The sequence below is a fragment of the Schistocerca nitens genome, chromosome 6, assembly GCF_023898315.1.
Source record: "Schistocerca nitens isolate TAMUIC-IGC-003100 chromosome 6, iqSchNite1.1, whole genome shotgun sequence".
NCBI lineage: Eukaryota > Metazoa > Arthropoda > Insecta > Orthoptera > Acrididae > Schistocerca > Schistocerca nitens.
The window spans coordinates 195771347-195798097 of record NC_064619.1 but is presented as its reverse complement, the minus strand read 5'-3'; the positions used below and the strand labels follow the sequence as shown (position 1 = coordinate 195798097).

The 26751-nt window shown below is 44.6% G+C and overlaps 1 protein-coding gene across 1 annotated transcript in view; it reads right to left on the bottom strand.

Annotated features, from left to right (window-relative positions):
* The window catches only part of LOC126263280 (semaphorin-1A), a 361326-nt gene that overhangs the window by 242301 nt on the left and 92274 nt on the right, over positions 1-26751 (bottom strand). Inside the window, exon 3 of the mRNA XM_049960366.1 lies at positions 25800-25851. Coding sequence (XP_049816323.1) covers positions 25800-25851 — 52 coding nt within the window. The remainder of the gene's footprint in view (positions 1-25799; positions 25852-26751) is intronic.

The following is a 26751-nucleotide window of genomic DNA, read 5'->3' as shown; positions in this document are numbered from 1 at the left end:
AACCTATGGAATGGTTATGTTCGGCTGCTTGTTCTCAAAAACAACGATGGAATTTTTATGGCTGATCATGCGCCATGTCACCGTGCTGTAACTGTTAGCGATTGGTTTGAAGTACATTCTGGACAGTTCGAGCGAATGATTTGGTCACCCAGATCATTCGACATGAATGGTATCGAACATTTATGAGGCGTAATAGAGAGGTCTGCACGTCCACATCGTCCTGCTCCAGAAGCAGTTTCTCAGTTATGGACGCCTGAAGAGGCAGCATGGCACAGTACTTCTGCAGGGGACTGCCCTTCTTCGCACGTTTTCGATGTCCTTCGTCAATCCTTTGTAGTAAGGATCCCATATCGTGTAACAATACTCTAGTAGTGGACGGACAAGCGTAGTGTAGGAAGGTTTTTTGATACACTTGATGCATCTTCTAACAGTTTTGCCAATAAAACTTAGACTTTGGTTTGCCTTCCGTAAAACATTCTCTGTGTGTCGTTCCAATTTAAGTTGTTCTTAATCGTAATCAAACAAGGTATTTATATGATTTATATGATTCTTTAGATTTGTTTGATTTATCGTGTAACCGAAATGCAACGGGTTCCTTTTAGTACCGATGCGTGTAACGTCACACTTTTTATTGTCTGGTTCTTGAAGAACGCCAAATATCACTTGTATTTCACTTGATTATTTTCCGTCAGTTGCTAACTAGTATGACCTTTCTGACAGGAAATCACGAATCCAGTCGCACAAGTGAGGTATGCAGTTTGATTTGAACTCGCTTGATAGGAATGGTGTCAAAAATTCATCTGAAAATTTAGGAATATGGAATCAGTTTGAGATCCCTTGTCGACAGCACTCATTACTTCGCGAGTTTCACACGTATTTGCACGTTTATGTTTCGGTGCTTTCAGATATACGAAGAACAATTAATGTAAGAATGCAGTACACAGCGCTTCAAAAACTAGCTGCTTCAGGCAAATCATGTTCCACTAGAGGTCAAGCTATACTGCCAGTATTTATTTTACGTCACATCGGGAAAACACCGTCGCGTAATGTAGGGCAATATCTGCGGACCATTGCGCTGCTACAGCGAGCAAAGCTCTCTCAGGACATACAGAGAGAAGCTGTCCGGATACCAAATCCTCTGCTGCCTGATATGAACTTGCCACTGAGTGTGTGTATATGTGTGCCGTGGGGAAGGGGGGGGGGGGAAGCGGCCTATTTGTGTGGGAGCGTAATCACCCGATGCCGGTCGCTGTTCCATTAGCGGCAATATTCGTCGTGGCTCAGTTACGGCGATAAACCTGCAGGAAAACGACTGTAATTAGAGGAGTTAATTTACAGTAGCAACGCATAATTCGCCTTCTCCATTATCGAATTCTCATGCACCGGCGGCGGCGGCATTAAGGTCGTTTAAATGAATCACGGGCTCGCGAGAACCGACACGACATGACGGCGTCTGCTTTCAGCTCTGGATGAGAACGAAACGCGGACCCGTGGAAGGGCTCACTATGCACAGTGCGTGCATAGCGCACCTGTTGGGTCGGAAAAAAAAGAAGAGGGGGAGGGGGAGGCAAAGCAGAGTGCGGACGTTCCCACCGTGTGACCGTGCTCAGAGGTTCGATTCGCGGCGCGCAGAGATAAAACTGCAGCCCCAACCGGCCATTGTTCGCAGTGACTAGCTCACACCGAACGATGGTACTGAAGATTAGCGCTCTAATTTGTTTTCGCCCCTCTTTCGGGGATTTTTCTTTCAACGTGCTGTCCCTTCTAGTCCGTGAACCACGCTCGCCGTGACTGTCGGCGGATTTAAATGCTCATTGCCCGCAATGATTTGGTCGACTGCGCCTCGGAAACAGGCGTAGTCATCCATTAAAAACAGATTAAGTTGGCCCGGTCTCGGAAAGCTCAGGCCACGATTTCGCAGCGAGGCGGTCATCTTTTCGTCGTAGATGGGTGACGGGAGCTGGGCGGAGGATAAGTGCACTCCTAGGAGACAAAAGCTTTTAAATCGTTTTCTTTGAGAGGTAGGCGTCAAAAAACTTGTTTCTTATCATTTTTGCTTCATAACGCTGTGCCAGTTCTTTTGAATTGCTCTTACCGATACATTAAAAAGGAAACCACCACTACACTATTATCAGAGACAGGCTGGAATGGACTGGTAATTCTGAATGAACTCAAATTTTATCTTAAGTAGGGGGTTGCCTAAATTCTACCACTTGTAAAATTTCATTTATTATAGCCTACACAATAAGTAACAAAATTATTTAAACGACATCATCTTCAGCTGCAGTGTGTCGTTCTTGTTATCTGATTTAAAGAAGCGAAATTCTAAGATAAATAAACATACTACCCTATATTTTCTAAACATCTGCAAGTGGTAAAAATCCGGAATCTAGTTTCCTGATTTGTACTAACAGATGCTTAAACTGTATCATGTACGTAAAATGTGTCTCTGAGCTTAAGAATACATTCTAGTCTAAACTTAAGGAAAGTTCCGTATTTTAGTTCTTACATCACTATTTGGAGGCAATGCATTACAAGTTTTTCACTTCTGTCCTTGCCCCCCTCCCTACCCTTGCATACTCCGCACGAATCCACATTTTGCGTTTCATGTAGCTGATCATTTCTTCCATTCTATCTTCCACGCACAACTCGCTATACTGTTCCTCTGGTTTACTAATGAATTTCTGTCGCAATCCCATCCTCACGAGGACTGTCGGCCGGCCGGCTTACCAACGTCGATTCGATTTCGTATGCGGATTCTTTAACTATTTATTTTTTATTTTCAGTTTTACGTCACTTGTACTCCAAACCGAAAAAGTGGTCAATACATAGTATTTATTAAATGGTTCAAATGGCTCTGAGCACTAAGCGAGTTTAGAGCCAAGCAGGCTAGAGGGGGACTGGTGTCTACGTCGGTACGTCAACACGGTGTACCGTCAGTATCGTAGAAGCAGAGCACTAGTCTATCGTTACAACACAACCTGCGACTGAGGGAAGCAAAAGAGCAAACAACGCTTTACATCATATCTGCACAGTTTCAAGTGACGCTTCGTAATTAGAAAGACCGCATCTCGCCTATCAAAAACAGAGGATAGGAACGCTGACGAGTCCAGTAATGGAAAATTCCCTCATCCACGTAGAGCAACTGCGCCACTGAAGCGAACTGTGCTGCTTAAATAAACGGGCTTTCGGACATATTCAGTCACGCCGCCATTGTGTCTGCGCCGCCAAAATCAGGTAGAATGGCGGTCTACTGAGTTTCAGTGAAACCACAACAAACTGAATGATGATGGTCTGCCTGCTAAGTGAGTGCCGAGTTGGACATCGAGATGCAGCCATTCCGATGAAAGCCACAGCTGTGGTCTGCCGTTGCAGGTTTCTGGTATATCGTGGATGAGGAGAAGACTAGCGTGTAGCCAACCTTCTACCTACTGAGGGTCGTTCATGAAAGCTGTCATCCACACACCATCCAGGCGTGGCGTGTCCGTGCAGCCCCCTTGCCATTCCTTGAGCATCTGTGGCAATCTTGGTCATCCCATAGTTAGAGACCAGGGTCTGTCGTTGACGACAACCAATATCCAGGACCGTGCAGTCGGCTACACCCGCTGAACTGCAAGAGGACCGTCCACGAGAGCACTGGGGTTTAGAGGCGTTCTGTGCTGCAAAACGCCCGGTGGCGGATAACGCCTACTCGTGTACCAGTCCGCAGCCCGCACGCCATCGCGTCAGCCGCCAACCACCGACCTGCTGCATCAGCTTCAGAACTCGCTGACGATGCGTGTCAGCAGTTTTTACTAGCACTTCCGAGGCCCGCACTCTTACCCACACGACACTATGAAGCAGCTACATTAAAATATCATTCCAGATGTCGATGTGTTACTGATGCCTCCGGGTGCAACATTCGACCACTCCCGCACTCCTGGCTTGGCCAACCCTAACCGCTGCAGACCTATCATCTGGCAAGAAACTTCTACAAGGATACTCACTTTTGGATCGAACATAAGACACTGCATCAAGTTAATGAAACCAGAACCTTTATCTCCAACAGGGCTGAGTTCAAAGTAGTTAGTAAGGGAGCAGGTAAATCAAAAGCACCAAATACTGAGTAGAGCTTTAGGCGACAGATGGGTGACTACACAGATACAATTACAGCTTACACGAGAAGACAGCTTACACGAGAAGATAGGGCCAATAACATCAGCAAATTATCTTCATCTCGTTGGGATTCCACATCTGATAGATACCGAATGTTAAGCAAACCACGACGGCTGTTATTCTCGGTGGATTTATTAAGCCTACAAAGAACAGAATTGTGACGCTGTGCGGATTAAAAATACTTACATGCTCGATGAAATGTTGAAAGGTATATGTTGCAATACGACAGTACAGTTCTTAACTTCGTTGAATCCCCTCTCCACCCCCAAATTCTTCGATCAATGACAATTTCTTACTATGAATATTCTTTTCCTCTCCTTGGACAGTTAAAAGTATAGAGAAATAATTGCATAAGGAAGAGTGTTGGTGAAATTTATAGCTGTTAGCACAAATTACTGGGTATTTCGCTTAGACGAGGACGACGGCAGAGAGCCTGCACGTCGCTCTTGCTGTGTGGTGGGACTGGTTGCACGCAGCGGAACAGCCGCTAATCGTGTTTTCTCTGAATAATGAATCGCTGTGAACGCTGTCTCAAATGTGGTTATCAGAGCCAAATCGCATCACGCCAAGCTGGCTACCGCGTCGCCATGAAAACCCCGTTAACGCTTATCGGTAGTGAATCCCAGTTAAATGGCGGCGCAGTGGGCTTGTTACGGCCCTGCGTTTTAAATACCAACCACATCTTTCCGATGGACCCACGCTACAGATGTAAATTGGGTGCTCAATGGTGCGATTATGGGATTTTTGTATTGGAGAGATTAGGCCTTGTCCATCGAATCTCCTGGCTTGTCCCTGCAGCTCGTTTCTCTCTATCTGGCCTTTCATCGATCGTGATGACTCCACAGTATGCACTGAATATTAACTACAGTTGCTGCTATATTATTAGGCACTGAAATGACGCTTTTACAACACAAGCTTACGGAAATAGCAGAAACTCTCACACGTTTGTTCTTGTCATCACCCTGGTAATTTTAATCCACAAATTCAAGTGAGCCTCCAGTAGACGTTGGAAATTCGTAACTTAGTGTTAACAATTTGTAAACAAATGTATCTTTAAATGTCTGGGGCGCTTTGCCACGGTTCGCGCGGCTCCCTCCCCCGTCGGAGGTTCGAGTCCTCCCTCGGGCGTGTGTGTGTGTGTGTGTGTGTGTGTGTGTGTGTGTGTGCGTGTGTGTGCGTGTGTGTGTGTGTGTGTGTGTGTGTGTGCGCAGTCCGGAACCGTGCGACTGCTACGGTCGCAGGTTCGAATCCTGCCTCGGGCATGGATGTGTGTGATGTCCTTAGGTTAGTTAGGTTTAAATAGTTCTAAGTTCTAGGGGACTAATGACCACAGCAGTTGAGTCCCATAGTGCTCAGAGCCATTTGATCCATTTTGTGTGTGTGTGTGTGTGTGTGTGTGTTTGTTGTCCTTAGCCTAAGTTAGATGATTAAGTAGTGTGTAAGACTAGGGACCAATGACCTCAACGCCGGCCGTTGTGGCCGAGCGGTTCTAGGCGCTTCAGTCCAGAACCGCGCTGCTGCTACGGTCGCAGGTTCGAATCCTGCCTCGGGTAGGGATGTGTATGATGTCCTTAGGTTAGTTAGGTTTAAGTAGTTCTAAGTCTATGGGACTGATGAACTTAGATGTTAGGTCCCATTGTGCTTGTGGTGTGCGTACTGTAAGACCTTCGGTACATACACCATCAGATTATTTGACTTGTCGCTCTAACGAAGTAGGCGAGTGTCAGCAATATGTCTCGTGGTCTTATCGTGGCGTGTTTATCTTCTGCCGTTAGATCAGACGATAGAAATGCCACTTGCACGCTTAGAGTAGCAGATTGACGGTGACCAACTTTAAACAGAACTTGATTAATTTTCACACATATTTATTAAAATAATAAAAAGCATACAAATTACTTAAGTTGATTCTAGATGCTGTTTACAATTGACAGTCTGAAGTTCCTTTGGTCTTGGTACGTTAATCTTATTCTCACATATCTCTGATACTTGACAAAGTGTCTATTCATTTATCTTCATGGCTATGTACAGGAATATGATAATCTTATTAGGCGCAGACTGAAACTTGACTATAGACTGGTACAGACAAATGCAGACTAATGCAGACTGACTGATCGGAGGTCTGTACACTCGTTATAATACCTCGCGCGTCCAGGTATCACTGCGCGAGTGTGATCCGCGAGGAGAAAAGGTTCTACGTTAGCAGCAATCTCATTGGCTGCGTTACATATTAATATACGGATCGGCGGAAGCAGAATTTGGTCCGTCTCTAAGACAGCGCCATCTCGTAGTGCGGAGACGGACGAGCGCTGCGCCTGCGCTGTTGTGCTTAGTGGGGCGCGCTCTAGTGGGAAAGTTGTGTACGCGCTGACTACGCGGAACTATGTACACAACAGTGCTCAAAGCCATTTGGACCATGTTGATGACCTCAGCAGTTTGGGCCCATAGGAACTTACCACAAATTTCCAAAGTATCTTTAATTACCGATCCTGGGCACTAAATAACTACTTCAGTGTGGCGACATACACTCATGATGACTAAAATACGTTGCTCCGTTGTAATCCATATGAAAATATGTTTGGGACACATAATGAGATACCTAATCCTTAAAGCAGTGTTCTTAATGTAGGAAATAAAACGCTTGCAAAGGTCTCGTAGGGCTCTACCTCGAAAGCTAGTATTTCTAATAAGCAGGAGGACGGTGAATGGATTCACAACATGTTGACAGGTCTGTGACCGGTACAACCACTATCTGAGAGTCATGAAAATGCTTGGTAACGAGGACAGAGATATTGCTGTTTTAGAGATATACTATAAAATGATAACACTGCTCTTGTACATTCAATATGCGCTTCACTTTAAAGGTAAGGTTGCATCTACATCTACATACATAATACGCAATTCACAATATGGTGCATGTCGGAGGGTACCTTGTACCATTGCTAGTCATTTCCTTTTCTGTTCCACTCGTAAATAGAGCTAGGGAATAACAGCTGTCTATATACCACTGTACGAACACTCACTTCTCGTATATTATCTTCATAGTCGTTACGCGACATAAACGTTAGCGACAGTAGAATCGTCCAGCAGTCAGATTAAAATGGTGGTTATCTATATTTTTCCAGTAGAGCTTCGTGCAAATAAAGTCGTCTTCCGTCTATGGATTCGCATGTAAATGCCGGCCGGAGTGGCCGAGCGCTTCTAGGCACTTCAGTCTGGAACCACGCGACCGCTACGGTCGCAGGTTCGAATCCTGCCTCGGGCATAGATGTGTATGATGTCCTTAGGTTAGTTATGTTTAAGTAGTTCTAAGTTCTAGGGAACTGATGACCTCAGATGTTAAGTCCCATAGTGCTCAGAGCCATTTGAACCATTTTTGAACCCATATAAATCCAGATAACATCTCCATAATACTCGCGTGTTAATCGAAGCTACCGGTAACAAATCTAGCAGCCAACTGAGTTGCTTCAATATCTTCCTTTAATCTGACCTTGTCGGGATCCCAAACACTCGAGCACTACTCAAGAATAGGTCGCTCTAGCGTCCTATACGCTGTCTCTCTTACGATGAACCACATCTTCCCGTCTGCTGCGGATCACTGTGCCCAGCAACGTACGATGAGCGGTGCGCTCCGAAACACTTGTCGTGCATCAACATCGTGCTCTCTCGACAGAGATACCACAGATCACAATCTACCCTAATCTACAGGGCAGACAAGCCTCCGAACCGCATGTTCTGTGAAGTGTCGTGAACGTCCAATAATTTAGCGCCTAGTGTTGGTTTCGCTATCCTTCTACCTCTTTCCGTAGATGCTCAGGGCAGTAGGATGTGCACATTCGACCAGGTTCGCCGTTTTCGAGATATTAGTTCACAGGCCCAGCGTACTAACAATCTGTCAAAGTCGCTTATCTCAGTGGATTTCCCCATCTGCAGCCCATATCTTCCCCAGGGTGATCCCCCTTCAGCATTTGCTACGCTTACATACTTCGTTACCGCGTCACGAGCCCACAACACCGCCAGGCGGCAATGCAGCGCCGTGGTGGGCAGTGGTCATAATGTTTTGGCTTGTCAGTGTATGTGGGTGTAGAAGGGGGTGGGGGAGTGGAGATAGGGGAGATGCGTACGACACAGCAAGTGGTTCCTACTGCGACCCGGCGGCCGGTGACCGGTGGCTAGACACGGAGCTGCGGGTGACCGGGCCTATCGAGTTATGATATCAGGGGGCGGCGGCGCGCGCTGCTGGTTAATATATCAAAGCGGCGGGGCGGTGCGGGCCGTGCTCTGCGCTATCTGTCCAGCATTAATCCCGGCCTGCACATTAATACCTGTCGCGGACCGCGGGTAATTCATTTGCGTGGCAGTGACTCACTGCGCCAAGAGCCGCTTAATTAACTGCATTGGCCCGCCGCCGCTGCCGCCGCCGCCACAACCCCGCATCTGCCTTCTTTCGACATCGGCCCCACGGTTCTGGTTTTTGCCCATCATGTATCATGTCTCGCTGTCTTATCAACCCGACACCGGTCCCTGCTCAGGTTGTGCAGAGGTCCGAGGAGCTCGGACACGGCACGGTCCACTTCGCAGACCAGAGAGCACGTACTAAGTTATCTCAATTAATAAACTCAACTGGCATTTGAGTGACGGGCGGATGGCCCAGTCGTGAGGAAGTATTTTCAGTCGTTTGACCTGGCACCGGCTCTTGCCCCCTGCTCATTCTCACAGCAGTGAGCAAGCCGAACTACTGGTACACGACGTCCTGCATCAATGAGGGCTATTCGGAAAGTATGGTTCGATAGGTCGCGAAATGGAAACGACAGTTAAAAGAGCAAAAATGTTTTATTTACAATAGTTTGCTAAATCTTCTAGCTACTTCTCTATATAGCCACCGCTTCGATTTGTCGTAGCTTCAATGGATTAGAAATAACAGTCTAGCATTTGGAAAACAAAGGTTTATTAAACCTTGACCATGTGAATTGTCCTGCTGGAAAAGCACATCACCTTGTTGCCAAATAACGGGTCGTAGCACGGGAGTAACAATACGTATAATGTATCGGTCACTGGCTACTTTATCCTGCAGAAACACCAAATATGACCGCGAGTTGCCTTTATGACGAGAATATTGGAAAATTGGTACAACGCTTCAGCCGGCCGGTGTAACCGTGCGGTTCTAAGAGCTTCAGTTTCGAAACGCGTGACCGCTACGGTCGCAGGTTCGAATCCCGCCTCGGCCGTGGATGTGTGTGATGTCCTTAGGTCAGTTAGGTTTAAGTAGTTCTAAGTTCTAGGGGACTGATGACCACAGATGTTAAGTCCCATAGTGCTCAGAGCCATTTGAACCATTTTTTTGCTGCGACGTCACTTCCTCTTCGTGGTGTGCAACAACTGCCCTACCAACAAGATCACCATATCTCTCGCGAAATGCACATATATGGGACCTAGTGAAGCGGGAATTTGCTCATTCTCCACAGACTACAAGAACCTTTCCTGAACTGTGATAAACGGTGCAAGATGCTTGGGACAGTCCATGGCAGGTTGCCATTCCGCACCTTTGCGATCATTTGCGTGCGACGATACAGGCCTACGTTGTCACTGTACAGTATCTATTGATGCGACTGTTTTACTGTGACTTGTGTGTTTCATTTGGTCGAATTTCTTATAATGTACTCTTACACTGATGAACTACCTGTCACGTCACTTGTTAATAAAATTACCTTGTCATTCAGAATGTTGCATTTTTATTTTCCAGCAGTGTATATAGCTTGGTAGCAATATTAAGTAGTAGCTGAGGCAAGTCATTTTATGACCGCACTTTTCAATACTAAACCTCGAGCATCTCAAGAATATCTCGAAAACTGACCTCATGAGGGTCAGTAAAGAAAGAAGTTTATGATTTAACATTTCGTCGGCAAGGCAAGAAACTAGACGAAGGCCGAGAGAAAAATAGGTCGTGGAAGCGAAGGAAAGTAAAGGTACGTGTGATGAAGAGTGGAGAAGACTGGGATTGAGCGGAGAGATAGACCTGGAGGTAGGGCAGGAAAAGAAGGAGAGGCTTATGTTCTAAACGGACGCAACCTGGGGCTGCAAAATACGAACGATGATGACGATAATGATTTTGTTGACGAAGAGGTCACTAGTGATGGCGAAATGCCAGTATCATCTGAAAACGTAGGATCTGAAAACTGCAATACTTATTATTGGTCGGTCTTCTGTGGACCTTCTTGATTGTAATGAAAGGCGATGGGTACGCAAATGAAATCATGTGGCATCGTTATTTAGAAACCAATTAGCAAGTGATGTACGGTGCAATACAATAATACAGTACAGTCCCCAGCAGGTCGGAGTGGCCGAGTGTTTCTAGGCGCTACAGTCTGGATCCGCGCGACCTCTACGGTCGCAGGTTCGAATCCTGTCACGGGCATGGATGTGTGTGCTGTCTTTAGGTTAGTTAGGTTTAAGTAGTTCGAAGTTCTAGGGGACAGATGACCTCAGAAGTTAAGTCCCATAGTGCTCAGAGCCATTTGAACCATTTAGTAGAGTCCCTAACAAATATTTAGAAGAAACCTTTCAACAAGGAAAAAATAATGAAAAGGATTAACTGTTGAGAAATTGAGATTTCTTTGTTGGTGCTTACTTTTAGGCAGAACGCATGAAATGTTGGGAAGAAAATGGGTTCAAATTCCCAAAACTCAATGAAGGAATGTTGCTGAGGCACCTTACGCCGAGTCGCAGGGCCAGCTACGGTGAAGCGCCAGTTTTTGGGTGCGCTCTGGAACCTTCATTCGACCCTTAAGCGCCCCTGCGGGCAGCCCCGGCTGCAGAACCTGCGGCCTCCGATTCGCCGGAAGACCTGGAGAGGGCGCCGAAGAGGTGAAAGGAAAGGAAGGAGGGAAAAAAGGTGGGGGAAAGTGAGGGAAAAAGAAGCGAGGCGACGTATCGTGCTAGAGAAGTGCCTGAATGGATGTAGCACTGGTAGTATCTCCTCTACTGGCCGGGCGCGCTGGAAATGGAGGTGCAAGAAATACGGGCCGCTTCGCGTGCACAATGGTGCGCGTCGTCGCCTCCCTCGCACCGTCCCCAGCCGCTGCCGCAGCCCCCGCACACAGCGCCTCGCTCGCCTTTTGTCCGACTGTCCGCAGACACAACAGCACGGGGCGCGCGTAGCCCGCCCGGGACAGCAGTGTAAACAAGGCACGCCCGGAGGCAACTCGCACCTGCCGTTCTAGCTCGCCTCTGTCGCCTGATCTGTATACAGCGCATGCGCGGCGGAAACAGGGCGCCCCTTGCAGAGGTGACAGCAGGAACAGCTCTCGGGTGGTAGCCTAGTTCGCGCTTCTCATCCTGCACAAGCGACCTACAACACATCGCGGATGATTAGCACCTGGTGTAAGGACCGGCAGGTGGCTCTAAATATACTCTACGTTACCAAAAGTTTCCGGATAACAAGTGGTGGACACTAATAAGTTTTGCGTCAACATTCACCTTTAGAACGTGTTGAACTCAGTTGAGCACACTTTCAGTGAGGTGTCATGTCTGCGGAGGAATGGAGCCCATTTTTCCTCAAGATGCGAAACCAGAGCTGGATGTGACGTAGGACGATGGGGTCTAGAGCGATGTCAGCGTTGTAACTCATACCAGAGGGTTCAAAATGGTTCAAATGGCTCTGAGCACTATGGGACCCAACATCGGAGGTCAGCAGTCCCCTAGAACTGAGAACTACTTAAACCTAACTAACCTAAGGACAACACACACATCCATGCCCGAGGCAGGATTCGAACCTGCGACCGTAGCGGTCGCGCGGTTCCAGACTGTAGCGCCTAGAACCGCTCGGCCACCGTGGCCGGCGTACCAGAGGGGTTCCATTGGGTTCGGGTCGGGACTTTGGACAGACCAGTCCAATTCAGAGGTATTATTATCCACCAACCATTGGTTCGCAGATGTTGCTAAATGACAGAGTAACTTGTCACGCTGATACTATCACCGTTTGCTGTTGCTCTGCTGTGTACAGTGCTGTAAACTGTATTCCTATCCATTCGTATTTAACACATTCTTAAGCGCAGTAAGGGAATTACACCGTAACCACGGAAAACAGTCCCATACCGTATCCGGCCTCCTTCATACCTCATTGTTGACACTACACGTGATAGTAGCTGTGGTGTCACCGCTAGACACCACACTTGCTAGGTGGTAACTTAAATCGGCCGCGGTCCTGTAGTACATGTCGGACCCGCGTGTCGCCACTGTGTATTCGCAAACGTAGCGCCACCACAGGGCAGGTCACAAGACACGGACATGACCTCGCCCCAGTTGTACGGACGACATAGCTTGCGACTAGACCTACCCAGTATTCCTCTCATTTGCCGAGAGACAGATTAAATAGCCTTCAGCTAGTCCATCGCTACTACCTAGCAAGGCGCCATGTGTATCAGTGCTAATTGCTTACTACTATGCAAGAGATGTATTTCAACAAGAACAAGACTACATTAAAGTTAAGTATATTAAAATCTCTCTTCTTTTCTTTATAGTTTTCATCCAGTCTCCTGTTTCAGAATTTACGCCCGTCTGCGTTAGTTTCGCGTGCACCTAGCCACTCATTGTGTCGAGACCTTAGGGAATCGACACAACAGTAGCTAATGTTCTTCAGGCATTCGCCAAACCCAAACCCTTCCATTGGATTGCCACAAGAATCTACAAAATTGTGTGGCTTATGAGGAGCGGCTCGACCATTGTACCAAATGGTTCAAATGGCTCTAAGCAGTATAGAACTTAACATCTAAGTTCATCAGTCCCATAGATTTAGAACTACTTAAACCTGCCGGCCGGTGTGGCCGTGCGGTTCTAGGCGCTTCAGTCTGGAACCGCGTGACCGCTACGGTCGCGGGTTCGAATCCTGCCTCGGGCATGGATGTGTGTGATGTTCTTAGGTTAGTTAAGTTTCAGTAGTTCTAAGTTCTAGGGGACTGATGACCACAGATATTAAGTCCCATAGAGCTCAGAGCCATTTGAACCATACTTAAACCTTACTAACCTAAGTACATCACACACATCCATGCCCGAGGCAGGATGCGAACCTGCGACCGTAGAAGCAGCGCGGTTCCGGACTGAAGCACCTAGAACTGCTCGGCCACAGCGGCCGGCGCAGTTTTTCATTATACAAATGAAATCCAAACTGCTGTAGATTGCAGGGGTTATGCAGATATGGTAAGACGTCCACAAGAGGCACAAGCGTGGAGAAGAGCATCAGTGCACTCTTCGGACTGTTGACAATAACAAAAGAAACAACTCCATGATCAGGTCAAATACAAAAAGTTGTCTAACCCAAAACATTTCTAGTAAAATATTCCGAGCTATTATGCTGTGGCCGAAGGAATTTCACTTTAGAGCCCGACGTTTCGTCCCCATCTCGGAGGACATTTTAAAGGGTGATCATAGCTTAGTTGAACGTCCGATTTCACCCAGGCTCGCTACTGAATACAGCAAAATTCCGCTTCCGCGAGCGTCCGTGCAGCGGCGTGACGTCACATGTTATGAATACGGGAGCAACGTCACGCCACTGCGCGGGAGCTCGCAGCAGTGAAATTTTGCTGTAGCCAGGGTGTGAATCGGACGTTCAACAAAGCTAAGATCCCCCTTGAAAATGTCCTCCGCAGATGGGATCTAAACGTTGGGTTCTAAAGTGAAATCCCTTCGACCACGGCATAACAGCTCGGAGTATTTTGTTGTGACAATTCCGGCCGTGAAAGTTTACATTTTACAGAAAACATTTTGCATTGTTTCTACGCTGAGTCCTTTTTACGACGCCCTCTTCGCTGTGGGTAGACAGCTACATCCTGAGGTAAATGTCGATCGTAGTTCTGGAGAAATCTGTGAGTCTCGGGCGGCATGCGGCAGCTACCCTGGGAGTCCCCCCGAGTGGCCAGGGGAAGCCCCCAGCGGGCGCGCGGCACGCAACGTCCCTGCAGCCACCAGCCGTCAGCCACTCCTGGGGTTGCGTTCGCGTGTCGCGTGACCCGCTGCCCTCAGTAGTGTGTCGTCGCGTGTGCGTGGGCTGGCCGCCTTTCCGCAGACAGCGATACCTGGACGTGTCAACTGCGGGAGGATCGAGCCGCCAAGTCACGCGTCTGGTCGGAAGGGGACGGGGGGCGGCGGTTTTAAACAATTACGCACCTCGCTTGCGTGAGAGCAAGAGCCCTCTGCTGTCTCATTTTCCTACCTACCTCCTTCCGGGCACAACCTCCCCTCTCCTCCACATCTACTCCTCCACACATACTTCGTACCGATGGTTCAGATGGCTCTGAGCACTATGGGACTTAACTTCTGAGGTCATCAGTCACCTAGAACGTAGAACTACTTAAACCTAACTAACCTAAGGACATCACACACATCCATGCCCGAGGCAGGATTCGAACCTGCGACCGTAGCGGTCGCGCGGTTCCAGACTGTAGCGACTAGAACCGCTCGGTCACTCCGGCCGGCATACTTCGTACAGCTTCAACACATTAGGGATGGTGGTTATCGACAACAACAGTTTAACCTGACTGTTAAAAGCGCTCAAAATAACCGGTTCCTGAAATAACCGATTTTCGGTTTTTTATTCCAATGATTTCCAGTAATAAATGTAGAAATCGGACAAAGACTGAAAATTTTGACTCGCTCAGTTTCAAGAAGCTCAGAATCAAAATATTAAATTAAATCGGCAAATAAAAAGAAAACTTAGTCCGTCTACCGTTCGCTGCTTTTCTCGCAAAGCTATTAATGGCTGGGTATTACAAAAAGTAAGCAGTATTCTTCTGTTGATTCTAATTTTTTGAAATTGTGCTAAAATCATGTTGTAATCGAGATTCATACAACTATTTGGGCATTACTAATAGTCAGAGCTAAACGGTGCAAACTGAGGTTCAAGAACTCAATTTTTCGTGTTAATTTGTCCGTTTTCAAGAGCTACAAGCATAAAAAGGTGTATTACGCAGACACAGGCAACAGATCAACTACTTCCAGTTTTTATTGTAAACTATGAGTGAGTTGTTAAGTTATGAGATACCTCCTAATATGATGTCGCAAGTTTGCTGTGGTTCCTCCCGTTCTTAATCTTTTAAAGGGAATAGAGCACAGTACTTCATTGGCACCGCGCTTCGTAAAATCCTTGCAAACTAGGGATGTTGCCATTCTGTACTATGACAGCGTGAAACTATCATATAGACCAGAATGGGGAAAGCCTTGCGTACTATCCAATAGGTGACGCCACATGGTAACAGGTACATTATGCCATATGTTTGTTGCCCGTTTCTGTCGGCATTGTTATTAAAATAGCACTGATGGCTTTTCCCATTTTTTTAATAATGCAGTATTTCAAAGCAAAGAAAATTTTACGAATAAAAATTAATTCTATTTTAAAAATGGTTATTGGAAAATCAAAAAATTTAACATTGCTGCTACGGCTAATTGATATTTAGATTTTTCACATGGTTGTTAGATAAAAATAAAAAAAAAACACCATTTACAACCGAGAACAAATAAATACCAAAAAAACGGGTTATTCAAAACTAAAACACTGATATCTGTTTTAAGCGGTTGGTTTTTCCCATCGCTACCGTACAATGCATAGAGTATGGCACATCGACACAAAAGTATCGATTTTTTCATCGAATTCAGGCTTCCACGACGGCCGGTATTTGTGTTACCGATGATCGCTACGGCCCCGAAACAACGGAGGAAGAAAATCGGAAGAAACACGTGGATTCACCACCACCGTCAAGGCGAAGCCCCAATCATATTCGGCAAGGTTAGATGGCTGTTTTATGCGATTACCGTGGAGTCAAGAAACAATCTATATCTACATCTTTATGGTTACTATGCAAATCACATTTAAGTTCCTGGCAGAGGATTCACAGAACCATCTTTACAATAATTCTCTGTTATTGCACTCTCGAATAGTACGTGGAAAAAATGAACACCTGTATCTTCCCGTGCGAGCTCTGATTTCCCTCATTTTATTATGATGATCGTTTCTCCTTGTGTTGGTAGGCTTCAACAAAATATTTTCGAACTCGGAGGTGGTTGAAATTTCGCGAGAAAGTCTCTCCGCAACGACAAATGCCTTTGTTTCAATGATGTCAAGCCCAAATCCCGTATCATACGCGTGGCACACTCTCCCCTACTTCTCGATAATACAAAACGTGCTGCCCTTCGTTGAACTTTCTCAGCTTACGCTGTTAATCGCATCTGGTAAGTAAGGGTACCACGCCGCACAGTACCACTCCAAAAGAGGATGGACAACTGTAGTGTAGGCAGTCCCTTTAGTAAATCTGTTGCATCTTCTAAGAGTTCTCCCAGAAAAATGTAATGTTCGGTTCACCTTCCCCACTGCGTGTTCTATGTGTTCTTCCCAATTTAACTTGTTTGTAATTGTACTTCCTATGTATTTAATTGAATTTAGGGCCTTTAGATTTCATTGATTTATCATGTAACCGAAGTTTATGCTGGTAAGAGATAAAAGCGCCACAGCAGCATATTACCGAATTCTCCTAACGAATTTGTGGAATGCTTTCAAGACGGAGTGTCACCGGAAAGCTGCTCAGTAACTTCTTTGGGCTACCAAATATCGCCTCAACCTCACGTGTTCTCCTGACAAGGCACCCAGTGATTTCTCCCTCTTTCCTAGGCTGAAGAAATCATTGCGTAGTAGGCATTTCCAAGATAATGACGAGGCGATTTTCAAGGTGTAACTCTTTCTGAACATCCAAGGTGTAGACTTTTACATCAAAGAACTCCGCCGAATTATCTGCCGTTGGGGAAATGTCTCTCATCATTGAAAGGTGAATAGGTAGAGAAGGATAACACCACCACCAAGTTTCTTCGAGGTTATAATTAAAATGTTAGGTTTACCACTGTTAAAGAGGGGAGAAAAGAGAAGAAACAGCTACGTACAAGGTAGTTATAATTTAGATTTCGCTACTTGATGAAAATAGCGCATGAAAAAAGAGTGATTGTACTACAGTGAACTTTGTTGGAACATTTGTAAGGACATGCGGAAGAGAAACGACGAATAAACCATTGAAAGAAATATATTTTAATTTCCACGTGAGGTGGTTAAAATCTGGTTATCCACGTGGTTATATCTGTATGGAGCGAAAAGTGGTAATTGACTCTAAATAATGAAAAACGTGAAGTCATCCACATGAGTAGTAAAAGGAATCTGCTAAATACGGTTACACAGTAAAGCATAAAAATCTGAACGCTATCAATTCAGCTAAATACCTAGAGATTACCATTACGAATAACTGAAGTTGGAAAACATAGATAAAGTTACGGGAAAATCAAACCAAAGACTGCTATTTATTGACAGAACACATGGAAAATGCAGCAGGTCTACTGAAGAGACTGCTTACATTACGATTGTACGCACTCTTCTGGAACACTGCTGTGAGGTGTGGGATCCTCATTTGTTACAATTGACGCAGGACACCGGAAAAGTGCAAGAAAGGACTCTCGTTTTGTGTTGCCACTGATATAATACGTGCATAGGGGTGGCAATCATTAAAATAAAGTCGTTTTAAGTTGCGGCAGGTGTTCTCGTGAAATTTCAGTAACCAACTTTCTCCTGAGAGAGCGAAAAATTTTGTTGGTACCCACCTATGTAGGGAGACACGACAATCACGATATAATAAGATAAATCAGAGGTTGCTCGGTAACATTTTTGTGTTCGTTTTTATCGTGCGCAGTTCGAGAGTGAAACGGTAGAAAAATAGTTGAAGGTTGTTAGATGAACCCTCTGCCAGGCACTTAATTGTGAATTGCAGATTAATTCTATAATGTAAATGTATGCAGTTCCGAACGATCGGCCAATAATTCGGTTCACTCCTGGGAGAGGTCGACGGCCATTTGCGCCACAAATTGTAAGAAGTTAGTGTTGAGAATGCTGGACGCAGTTGGCGATTTTCTAGCAGTGAACCAGTCGTGTCACGACAGCTCAACGTCTATGGTCCACCGTTCGAAAAGTGCCGCGAACAACTTTGAAAAGGTGTCCGCACTCACCACCATTTGCAACGTGGCTTTCGAGTAGACTTTGCTCTTATGCTTCTCGTAAGGGTTGAAGTTGATGACAAGTAGCCCTGAAACATTTTGTGAAATGATGATGCACACTTTACGCTCGCTGGGGCAATGAACACTCAGAATTGTCGGACTCTGGGATCATCACCGCCAAAGAATGTTCGTGAAGTTTCCTTGAATAATGAACAAGTCACTGTGTGGAGTGTCTTTTTTACACCGTTCATGATTTGTCCATTTTTCTTTGACGAACTCGGACCTCAAGGACCAAGGACATGCAGCGTGAACGGCATGCCTTACTGTCATCTGCTTCACCAACATGTGATCTCTCCTTTACGGGAGAGAGGTGCCTTGAACTCAGTTGCTTTGATACACGATGCAGCTCCAGCTCATATTTACCGTGACATCACTTGGTTATTCCGTAGTACCGGGTGATCAAAAAGTCAGTATAAATTTGAAAACTGAATAAATCACGGAATAATGTAGATGGAGAGGTACAAATTGACACACATGCTTGGAATGACGTGGGGTTTTATTAGAACCAAAAAAAAAATTACAAAAGTTCAAAAATGTCCGTCAGATAGCGCTTCATCTGATCAGAATAGCAATAATAAGCATAACAAAGTAAGACAAGGCAAAGATGATGTTCTTTACAGGAAATGCTCAATATGTCCACCATCATTCCTCAACAACAGCTGTAGTCGAGGAATAATGTTGTGAACAGCACTGTAGAGCATGTCCGGAGTTATGGTGAGGCATTGGCGTCGGATGTTGTCTTTCAGCATCCCTAGAGATGTCGGTCGATCACGATACACTTGCGACTTCAGGTAACCCCAAAGCCAATAATCGCACGGACTGAGATCTGGGGACCTGGGAGGCCAAGCATGACGAAAGTGGCGGCTGAGCACATGATCATCACCAAACGACGCGCATCTGTCGGACATTTTGTGAACTTTGTATTTTTTTTGGTTCTAATAAAACCCCATGTCATTCCAAGCAGCCGGCCGGAGTGGCCGTGCGGTTCTAGGCGCTACAGTCTGGAGCCGAGCGACCGCTACGGTCGCAGGTTCGAATGCTGCCTCGGGCATGGATGTGTGTGATGTCCTTAGGTTAGTTAGGTTTAATTATTTCTAAGTCCTAGGCGACTGATGACCTCAGAAGTTAAGTCGCATAGTGCTCAGAGCCATTTGAACCATTCCAAGCATGTGTGTCAATTTTTACCACTCTATCTACAATATTCCGTGGTTTATTAAGTTTACAAATTTATATTGACTTTTTGATCACCCGGTACATATGTAGAAAACTGAATCATTGTCCGATATTTCCAAACTGTGTAATCACCAATATAATCACATTTGAATTCTCTCGTTTGGAAGTTACAATGCGGTTCTTTCAACGGTCTGTTAGTTACTTCCCATTCGCCTGTCCCTATAAATGTTGCAACACAGTTTCAGTGCCCTACGATCACATGTTTTTCGTGGGAGCCCTCTCAAGTAGCGAAAGTTTGGTTATAATCACCCTGTACGTTTAAATTTCCTTGCACTCTTTTGGTGCCAAAGAAGTTTTTATTGGAGGCGTGGCCTACAAGCGTAAGTAATGGCGGATTATGAGTCGTAAGACTCGGTTTTCCCCCGCTTAGGATATGTAACGGAGCAGAAACCGCCTCCAAATAGGGACAGGTTCAGAGCTCTCTGCAAGAGAAAGCGGCGTTCGGCTTGAACTGTAATGGATGGGCCTACCCGCGCACTACATCATGCAAGGGGGTTCGCACGCAGCAGTTTTAAGGAACCGGGTTGCGATTAATAACGCTGTTCTGCTTCGGCTGTGACGAATGCGCCACGGAATGACACCGTGATGAATTAGCGCTATTCTTCTGTCGCACTGCGAGCATAATTTACGAGTTGGTTGCAGCGAGTCGGCGTTTTGCGGGCCCCGAGTGAGGTCTTCCTTCCCCTGCACAGTTCTCACGCTCTGGCATGACCTTTAGTCTCGCTCTGTTGCTATCCCTCGGCTCAGTATTAAAATATTCTCTAGAGAGACAGCGTGCGTTGTAACGCTTCAACAGACAGCGCTACAGGCTAAAACAAAAACGACCCGGATATGAATTCCTCATTGGTACTTTTACTGTCACAGTTTGAGGACCACGAACTTCTATGACCCGCGCTCAGTGTGCCAGACACGCAAGCCTGAGTCTCCCATATTATTGTTTTCCTTCTGATTGCTAGCTCACTTTCATTCTGACTAAATGTCTTTAGTCTTGGAATCCATAACAAGTTCCTGTGTCTACCTTAACTACTTCTGTCATATGTAATGATTTTATTTGATTTATTGCTCATTGAGAGACCTACCGCCTTACATTTTGTAAAAGGTCGTTCATTTTACAGTTTTAATGTGGATTACAAAACATATTCCACATTACAAACAGCAGTTATTGTTTTCAGCAGTTACAATGGAAGTGATATTACGTTAAAAATACATTAGAAATCGAAAGAAACAAAAAACAACAAAAATTATTCAGATTCTAAGAAGATATATGTCATATGTACTGCCGAGGCCTGTCACAGTAGGGTGTTGTGTGGTGTGCTCTATGAATATCATTGCTTTATGTAGATTAACGGAAGAACTGACGCCACCAGTGGTTGTATAAATTCAGTTTTACTTGTCTGTACTGGCGAGCCGGCCGAAGTGGCCGCGCGGTTCTGGCGCTGCAGTCTGGAACCGCGAGACCGCTACGGTCGCAGGTTCGAATCCTGCCTCGGGCATGGATGTGTGTGATGTCCTTAGGTTAGTTAGGTTTAACTAGTTCTAAGTTCTAGGGGACTAATGACCTCAGCAGTTGAGTCCCATAGTGCTCAGAGCCATTTGAACCATTTTTTTTGTACTGGCGATTCCAGTGATATGCGAATGAAGGTCTTACATATTTTGCCACTCATTTCCAATAGATGTTCAATCCATTAAACACGAATAACGGCGCTATATACATTGTAAGTAACGCGCCAATGATTTCGGCTGAATTAAATTTACAATTTAATTCTTATGTTTTTGAATCAAAGCTACTACTGCTCAGAACAGGTATAATACTTTCTGACGTAGCGTTGTACTGACAGTATATAATTTTTGAACTGTTGTTGCACAATGTTTGCGAGATTCTTTAGATATTTAATTACCAGTTCATTTGACACTTTCCAGTCAGCTGTAGTCAGGTTACTACTATCTTGAAGGAAGCGGATAATCAGTAAGTAGCAGCCTGCCTCTTTCTAAGCAGCAACAGTCTCATTAACACTCTTCCACTTGCTATTATTAACTTCCTCCAGTGCAGTATATATTGTCAGGAAAAGTATATATCTGTGACCAGTTCAGTGTTGGCCGCTATGTATTATTCTGGACAACTGAACGCTAGGTTTGTAAGGTATCTTTCTAGAACGATAATCGATGTATTTTAAGGGCCAATACGTTTCTGAGCCGGACACAGCATTTGTGGACAAAGCCACGGACGAGCGAACACGTAAGCCCTCGATTCTCCCAGCCTTCCAATACGGCTTAGAGACCACTTGTTTTGTGAAGTACACAGAGAGAGAACGATAGCCGAAACCGCAGAGGCCTTTGGTTTCCTTAAAGCACATGGAACAAATGTTTGTTTTCGGCTGTAGGAGAGGGCTGGCAGCGGATCGACGTGTTTAGCTGCAATGCAATATGCTCCGCCGCTCAGGAATATTGCCCCACATAGTTTGATATTTGCTTCGGGTGAAGCAGCAGTCGGAATGGCGGGAGATGGGTCGGGGAGGGAGAGAGGGGGGAGGGGGGAGGGGGAGAGGGGGAGAGACAGAGAGGGAGAGAGAGCGGGGGGAGGGACAAGGGGAGAATATTGAGAGGGATCAAGGTAGGCAGAAACATCTGGTTTTACGGGAAATTTGGTTGCTATATTATTTGTTTTTCATCTTTTACGTGAATAGAAGCGACATGCGCAATGAACTCCGCAAGGGAGAAGTCCATACGTACCGGTTCTTAACGATAACTACCCCTTGTTTTTTCCACTCTAATGGTGCTAAAATGACCTAAATACAGGGTATAGTACACAAAGCACTCATTGTATTGCCTCTTACCAGTTACGACCTGGATGAGAACGTTTGCTTCAGCATCAGATTCATAGCTGTTCTTGCCTCTGTTTGTTCCACTACCATTACTTATTTCGTCCAGCCATTGGTTTGTAACCTAGCGAGTAGGGAAGTAATAGTAGTGCTACAAACTGTGTAAATGGACTACAGAGTACAGATAACAAAAGAAGCAACTTGATCTAATGAAATTTTAAAAGCTTTTAATTTTTTAAGATTTTCAGATGATTTAGAAGTAATAAGAAAGACATACACTTTTTATATAATCTAGAAACACTTGATAGCACTCAAAAAATTCAGCTTTATTAGGACGTATTGTTGCGAAATCACATCACGGGAAAGGGAGCACATGTATCATACTACTCGTTTATTGTATTACGATGCAGTAGAGGTAACATTCACCTAAAGGTTTAAGGCAGTTTTTGACACTGTTGTCATAAAAATATACAGCATTGACAATGCTGCCATAAAGATGGCGTTGATATTAACGCTCTTTCCGTTGCTTTAGTAAATGTTGGTAAGTAAGGTTAGTATAATAGCTACTAGATATCAAGAACTGTTTCTTTTGCACAGCATTTCAAAGTAGTTGTATTGCAGCTTCAGTTGGGTGGACTGGAAATCATACCATTATAATTTTATTTGTTTTGGACGGTTTACACCCAGCTCAATTCATTCAAAGTTAAAGACAGTTCATAAGCAGTGTGCTCTTTAGTTATCGACGGTTGAGAAATGGGTGGCTGAAACCAGACATGGGCGTGCTTCTGGTCAAAATAACACTCGTGAAGGACGTCCCAAACTTGCAACTATACACCCAAACATCGAGAAAGTAATTTGATATTCGACGGCAGGCGATTAAAGGCTTATGACATAGCTGAGCCGAAGACGTACCATGAGAAAGAGTACAGTATTGTTTGCATTAACAATTACCTATAAAAAAGTTTTGTGGATGGTGATAACCGCAACTGTCGAAAGTTCATCAAAAGTATTCCTCAGAAGTCTTAACGTTTTAAAAAGAGTCGTCTTGATTTGTTTCACCTGTGTCAAAAAAATGGTTCAAATGGCTGTGAGCACTATGGGACTCAACTGCTGCGGTCATAAATCCCCTAGAACTTAGAACTACTTAAACCTAACTAACCTAAGGACATCACACACATCCATGCCCGAGGCAGGATTCGAACCTGCGGCCGTAGCGGTCGTGCGGTTCCAGATTGTAGCGCCTTTAACCGCTCGGCCACTCTGGCCGGCCCACCTGTGTCGATTTCACCTGTGGAATGTTTGCGGCTAGAGCATCCTATGATTTTTTGATTACCTCTTAAGAAAATAAAACAGCAACGTACAAAAATTATACAGTATTTCATACCAAACAATCAAAATACTACTACAAAATATCCTTTCGCGATAGGAAGCCAGCTACTATGTTCACCGGATCTAAGCACACCAGGTGTACAATGTTTGAGTCTGGAAAATATTTTACATTATTTGAACACGTTGTGGCAATCGTAATTTTTTTTTCAGGTCTCGCAAGATGTTAATTCAAAAATCGAATCTACTCATTGAAAAATAGTTGGACACAGTGCAATGGCTCAAAAGGAGATTTCATGAAAAAAAGTGCGTTTTTCATCTATAAAATCACACTTTGCCATTAACGAGCTGTGCATTTTTCTCCTAACTGTCGTAAGTATATGGAACATTACGTTAAGTTGCAACAGCAGTACATTAAATCGTCATATACTCCAGTTTTAACACTCTCCGAATCCAGAAAAAGCACCTCAAGTACGAACTCGCAAGTTTCTTTCATACAAACCGTCCGCCGTGAACTAAATTTAACAGGAAGTTACGGACATCTTTACAGAAGTGACAAGAATCCTTTACGAAACGATAGAGTTTTTCTGCTGAAATTCATCCTCCGCTCAACTATATCGGAACGTGATGACGGTTACAATCACCAGGTGAAAACAAATGCAGTGTGTAACAGTGTCATTTCATGGGCGGATGAGCTCTTCAACACAGACAGCACTGAAAGCCAAGATCGCTTGATTTTAAGGCCTTTACTCCAATTATTAGTTTCGGCAGAATAGTGCTGTATTTTCAGACTTGCGTTACAATTTGCGTATAGAAAACGTGAGGTCGTCGACATGGCATGTAGTTTTGGTGCTTTAGATGTTGTACTTTTACCTTTTATTCATTTGTGACCCATCTGGGAGCATTCTGTTTTATAAATGACAAATCATGTGGAGTTTTTTAATGTATTTAAACTCTGTGCTCAAAATGTCGACGACACATGTATGTGAACGTATACGCAAAGTGTAATGCCAATATGAAGATGACAGCACGGTTGTGTTGAAACTACAAATTGGAATAAAGACCTTCAAAACTCCAACGATCTTCGCTTTCACAATATATATAAACAGAGATCGTCCCAATAACATGTGTAAGTTATACAGACACCTGGTTGTGGTGGCTCGTGCAATATCTGTGGGTCACTATAAAACTCTTGTAGTCCCGCTCTAAAATTTTTTCATACAGTTTTCCTTTCCCACCTGTTTTCTCTGTTAGCTATAAATACAGAAATATTTCAGCACTGGACGTTTTCAGAATTCTGTGACGCGTTCCATACACTTCGCATTATCAATTACCTCCTGACAAAAACTAATCTTTTAATTTATAACTCTGTTTTGAATAAACTGTTGACTGGAGATTAATTGCCAGAAATAGGAGGAACTAGGTTATCTAAAACAGTCTGAATAAGAGAAATTTTCTCATGATCTACATCATTGGCCTGGTGAGATACTATTGAAATGCCGCAAAATAACAAATCGAATGTTACCCACTTGTCACGAGTTAGTTAACGTTTCCTGTTGCGTCTGTACTGACTGCGTATTTACGTCAGCTTACACTGTACAAGCCTATTTATCGGCGTTTCCCCACGAGCGTAATACCTCGCGCGTTCAAGCTGTCTCTACTCGACGCGGATGGATATTAATGACGCGGTCAAGTTCCACACGTTGTAAACATCCAGCTAACGGCGCAAAGCGATCCTAAATTCCCAATTGACGCATTACATCCTCAATTAAACATCCAGTAGACGACGTTACCCGACCACCAAAAGATGTAACAAAAATCGGATGAGTGCGAATAGAACTCTCGTTCTGTGAAAAGTTCATTATGGATATGGATAGTTCTATAAGTTTTGATGGGCGAGTTTGTGGGCAGGAAATTACGTAACATAAATGGCTGTATCTTTTGATTGGATTGACTTAAAATTTTAAACTTTTTACACCGCCAAGGGACCTTATACCTTAGTATTTGCCATAAATTTCAATTTGATGGCTCTACCCTTTCCTGGGAAAAAGGAGTCTTAACGGAGCAACAATAAAGTGATCATATACGGGTTTCGTTTTTACCGACTTGAGGTCCGGTACCGTAATAAACAGATTTTCCGAAGTATAAAAGGCCTCTCGGACAGAATGTCTTGTGAAACCAGTGAGTACTCACCTGCTCGGTGAATTCTGTGAGGTCTCGAAGGCTGATATTGTAGACGATGTTCCTGCAACAAACAGAAAAACACTGAAGTTAGATGTTATTGCTTAACTGATAAACACCGAGGATGTTCGAGTAATGTCTCGGGTTTTGTGATGCCGTATTCTAAGGCACACTGTTCTAGAGACTAAAGGTAAAGTTAACCGAACTGTATTTTTCTTACGTTTTGGAAAGAGAAGAAACGGACGGAGCTAACGACTACATTTTCCAGCAAATACCACCTCCGTATGTTGCAAAAATAGGGGCGAAGGTAAATCTTCAAAGGAAAGCACTTAACCTAATGCACTGAGTCTGTATGACAAATAGCACTCCACTTGCCAGCTGCATCGCATACAAGAGAAATTGCCTCTCAAAATACATTCCCGTTGAAAATGCGTCGAACGTTACTAGTTTTTGTTTGCTGCTGTACATGTGAGGCAACCATTACTTCACATGCCTACCGTTAACACAGATGTATTCATATTTAATGTACCATTACGTAAGTCGAAGATGACGAGAAATCATGTGGCTTAGATTTGACGGGTCATATAAAATCACCACCTGTAAAAAGTGAAGGAAGATAACGTACCGTCGACTACTTTAGTGCAAGCAGAATACGAGGTAGAACTGATAGGGAAGAATATCGATCTTGTTATTTCATTATAGGCAGGCAAACGACGAAAAACGTGAATTTAGTTAGACCATTTTTTGATTACTTGGCCCACAGTATTTTAGCATTATAAAAATGACAACGTTTCCTTTTATTTCTTACTATTAAATTTTTTTACTATCACCTACTGTGATTTCGGCTGCTGGCCCATTCTGACGTAAGAACGCGTTATGAATTCCGTCAATGCACATTTATTCACATCAAGAGGACAACCATGTTTATATGTTGCATGTGCATAATAGAACAGGATTCCTCATC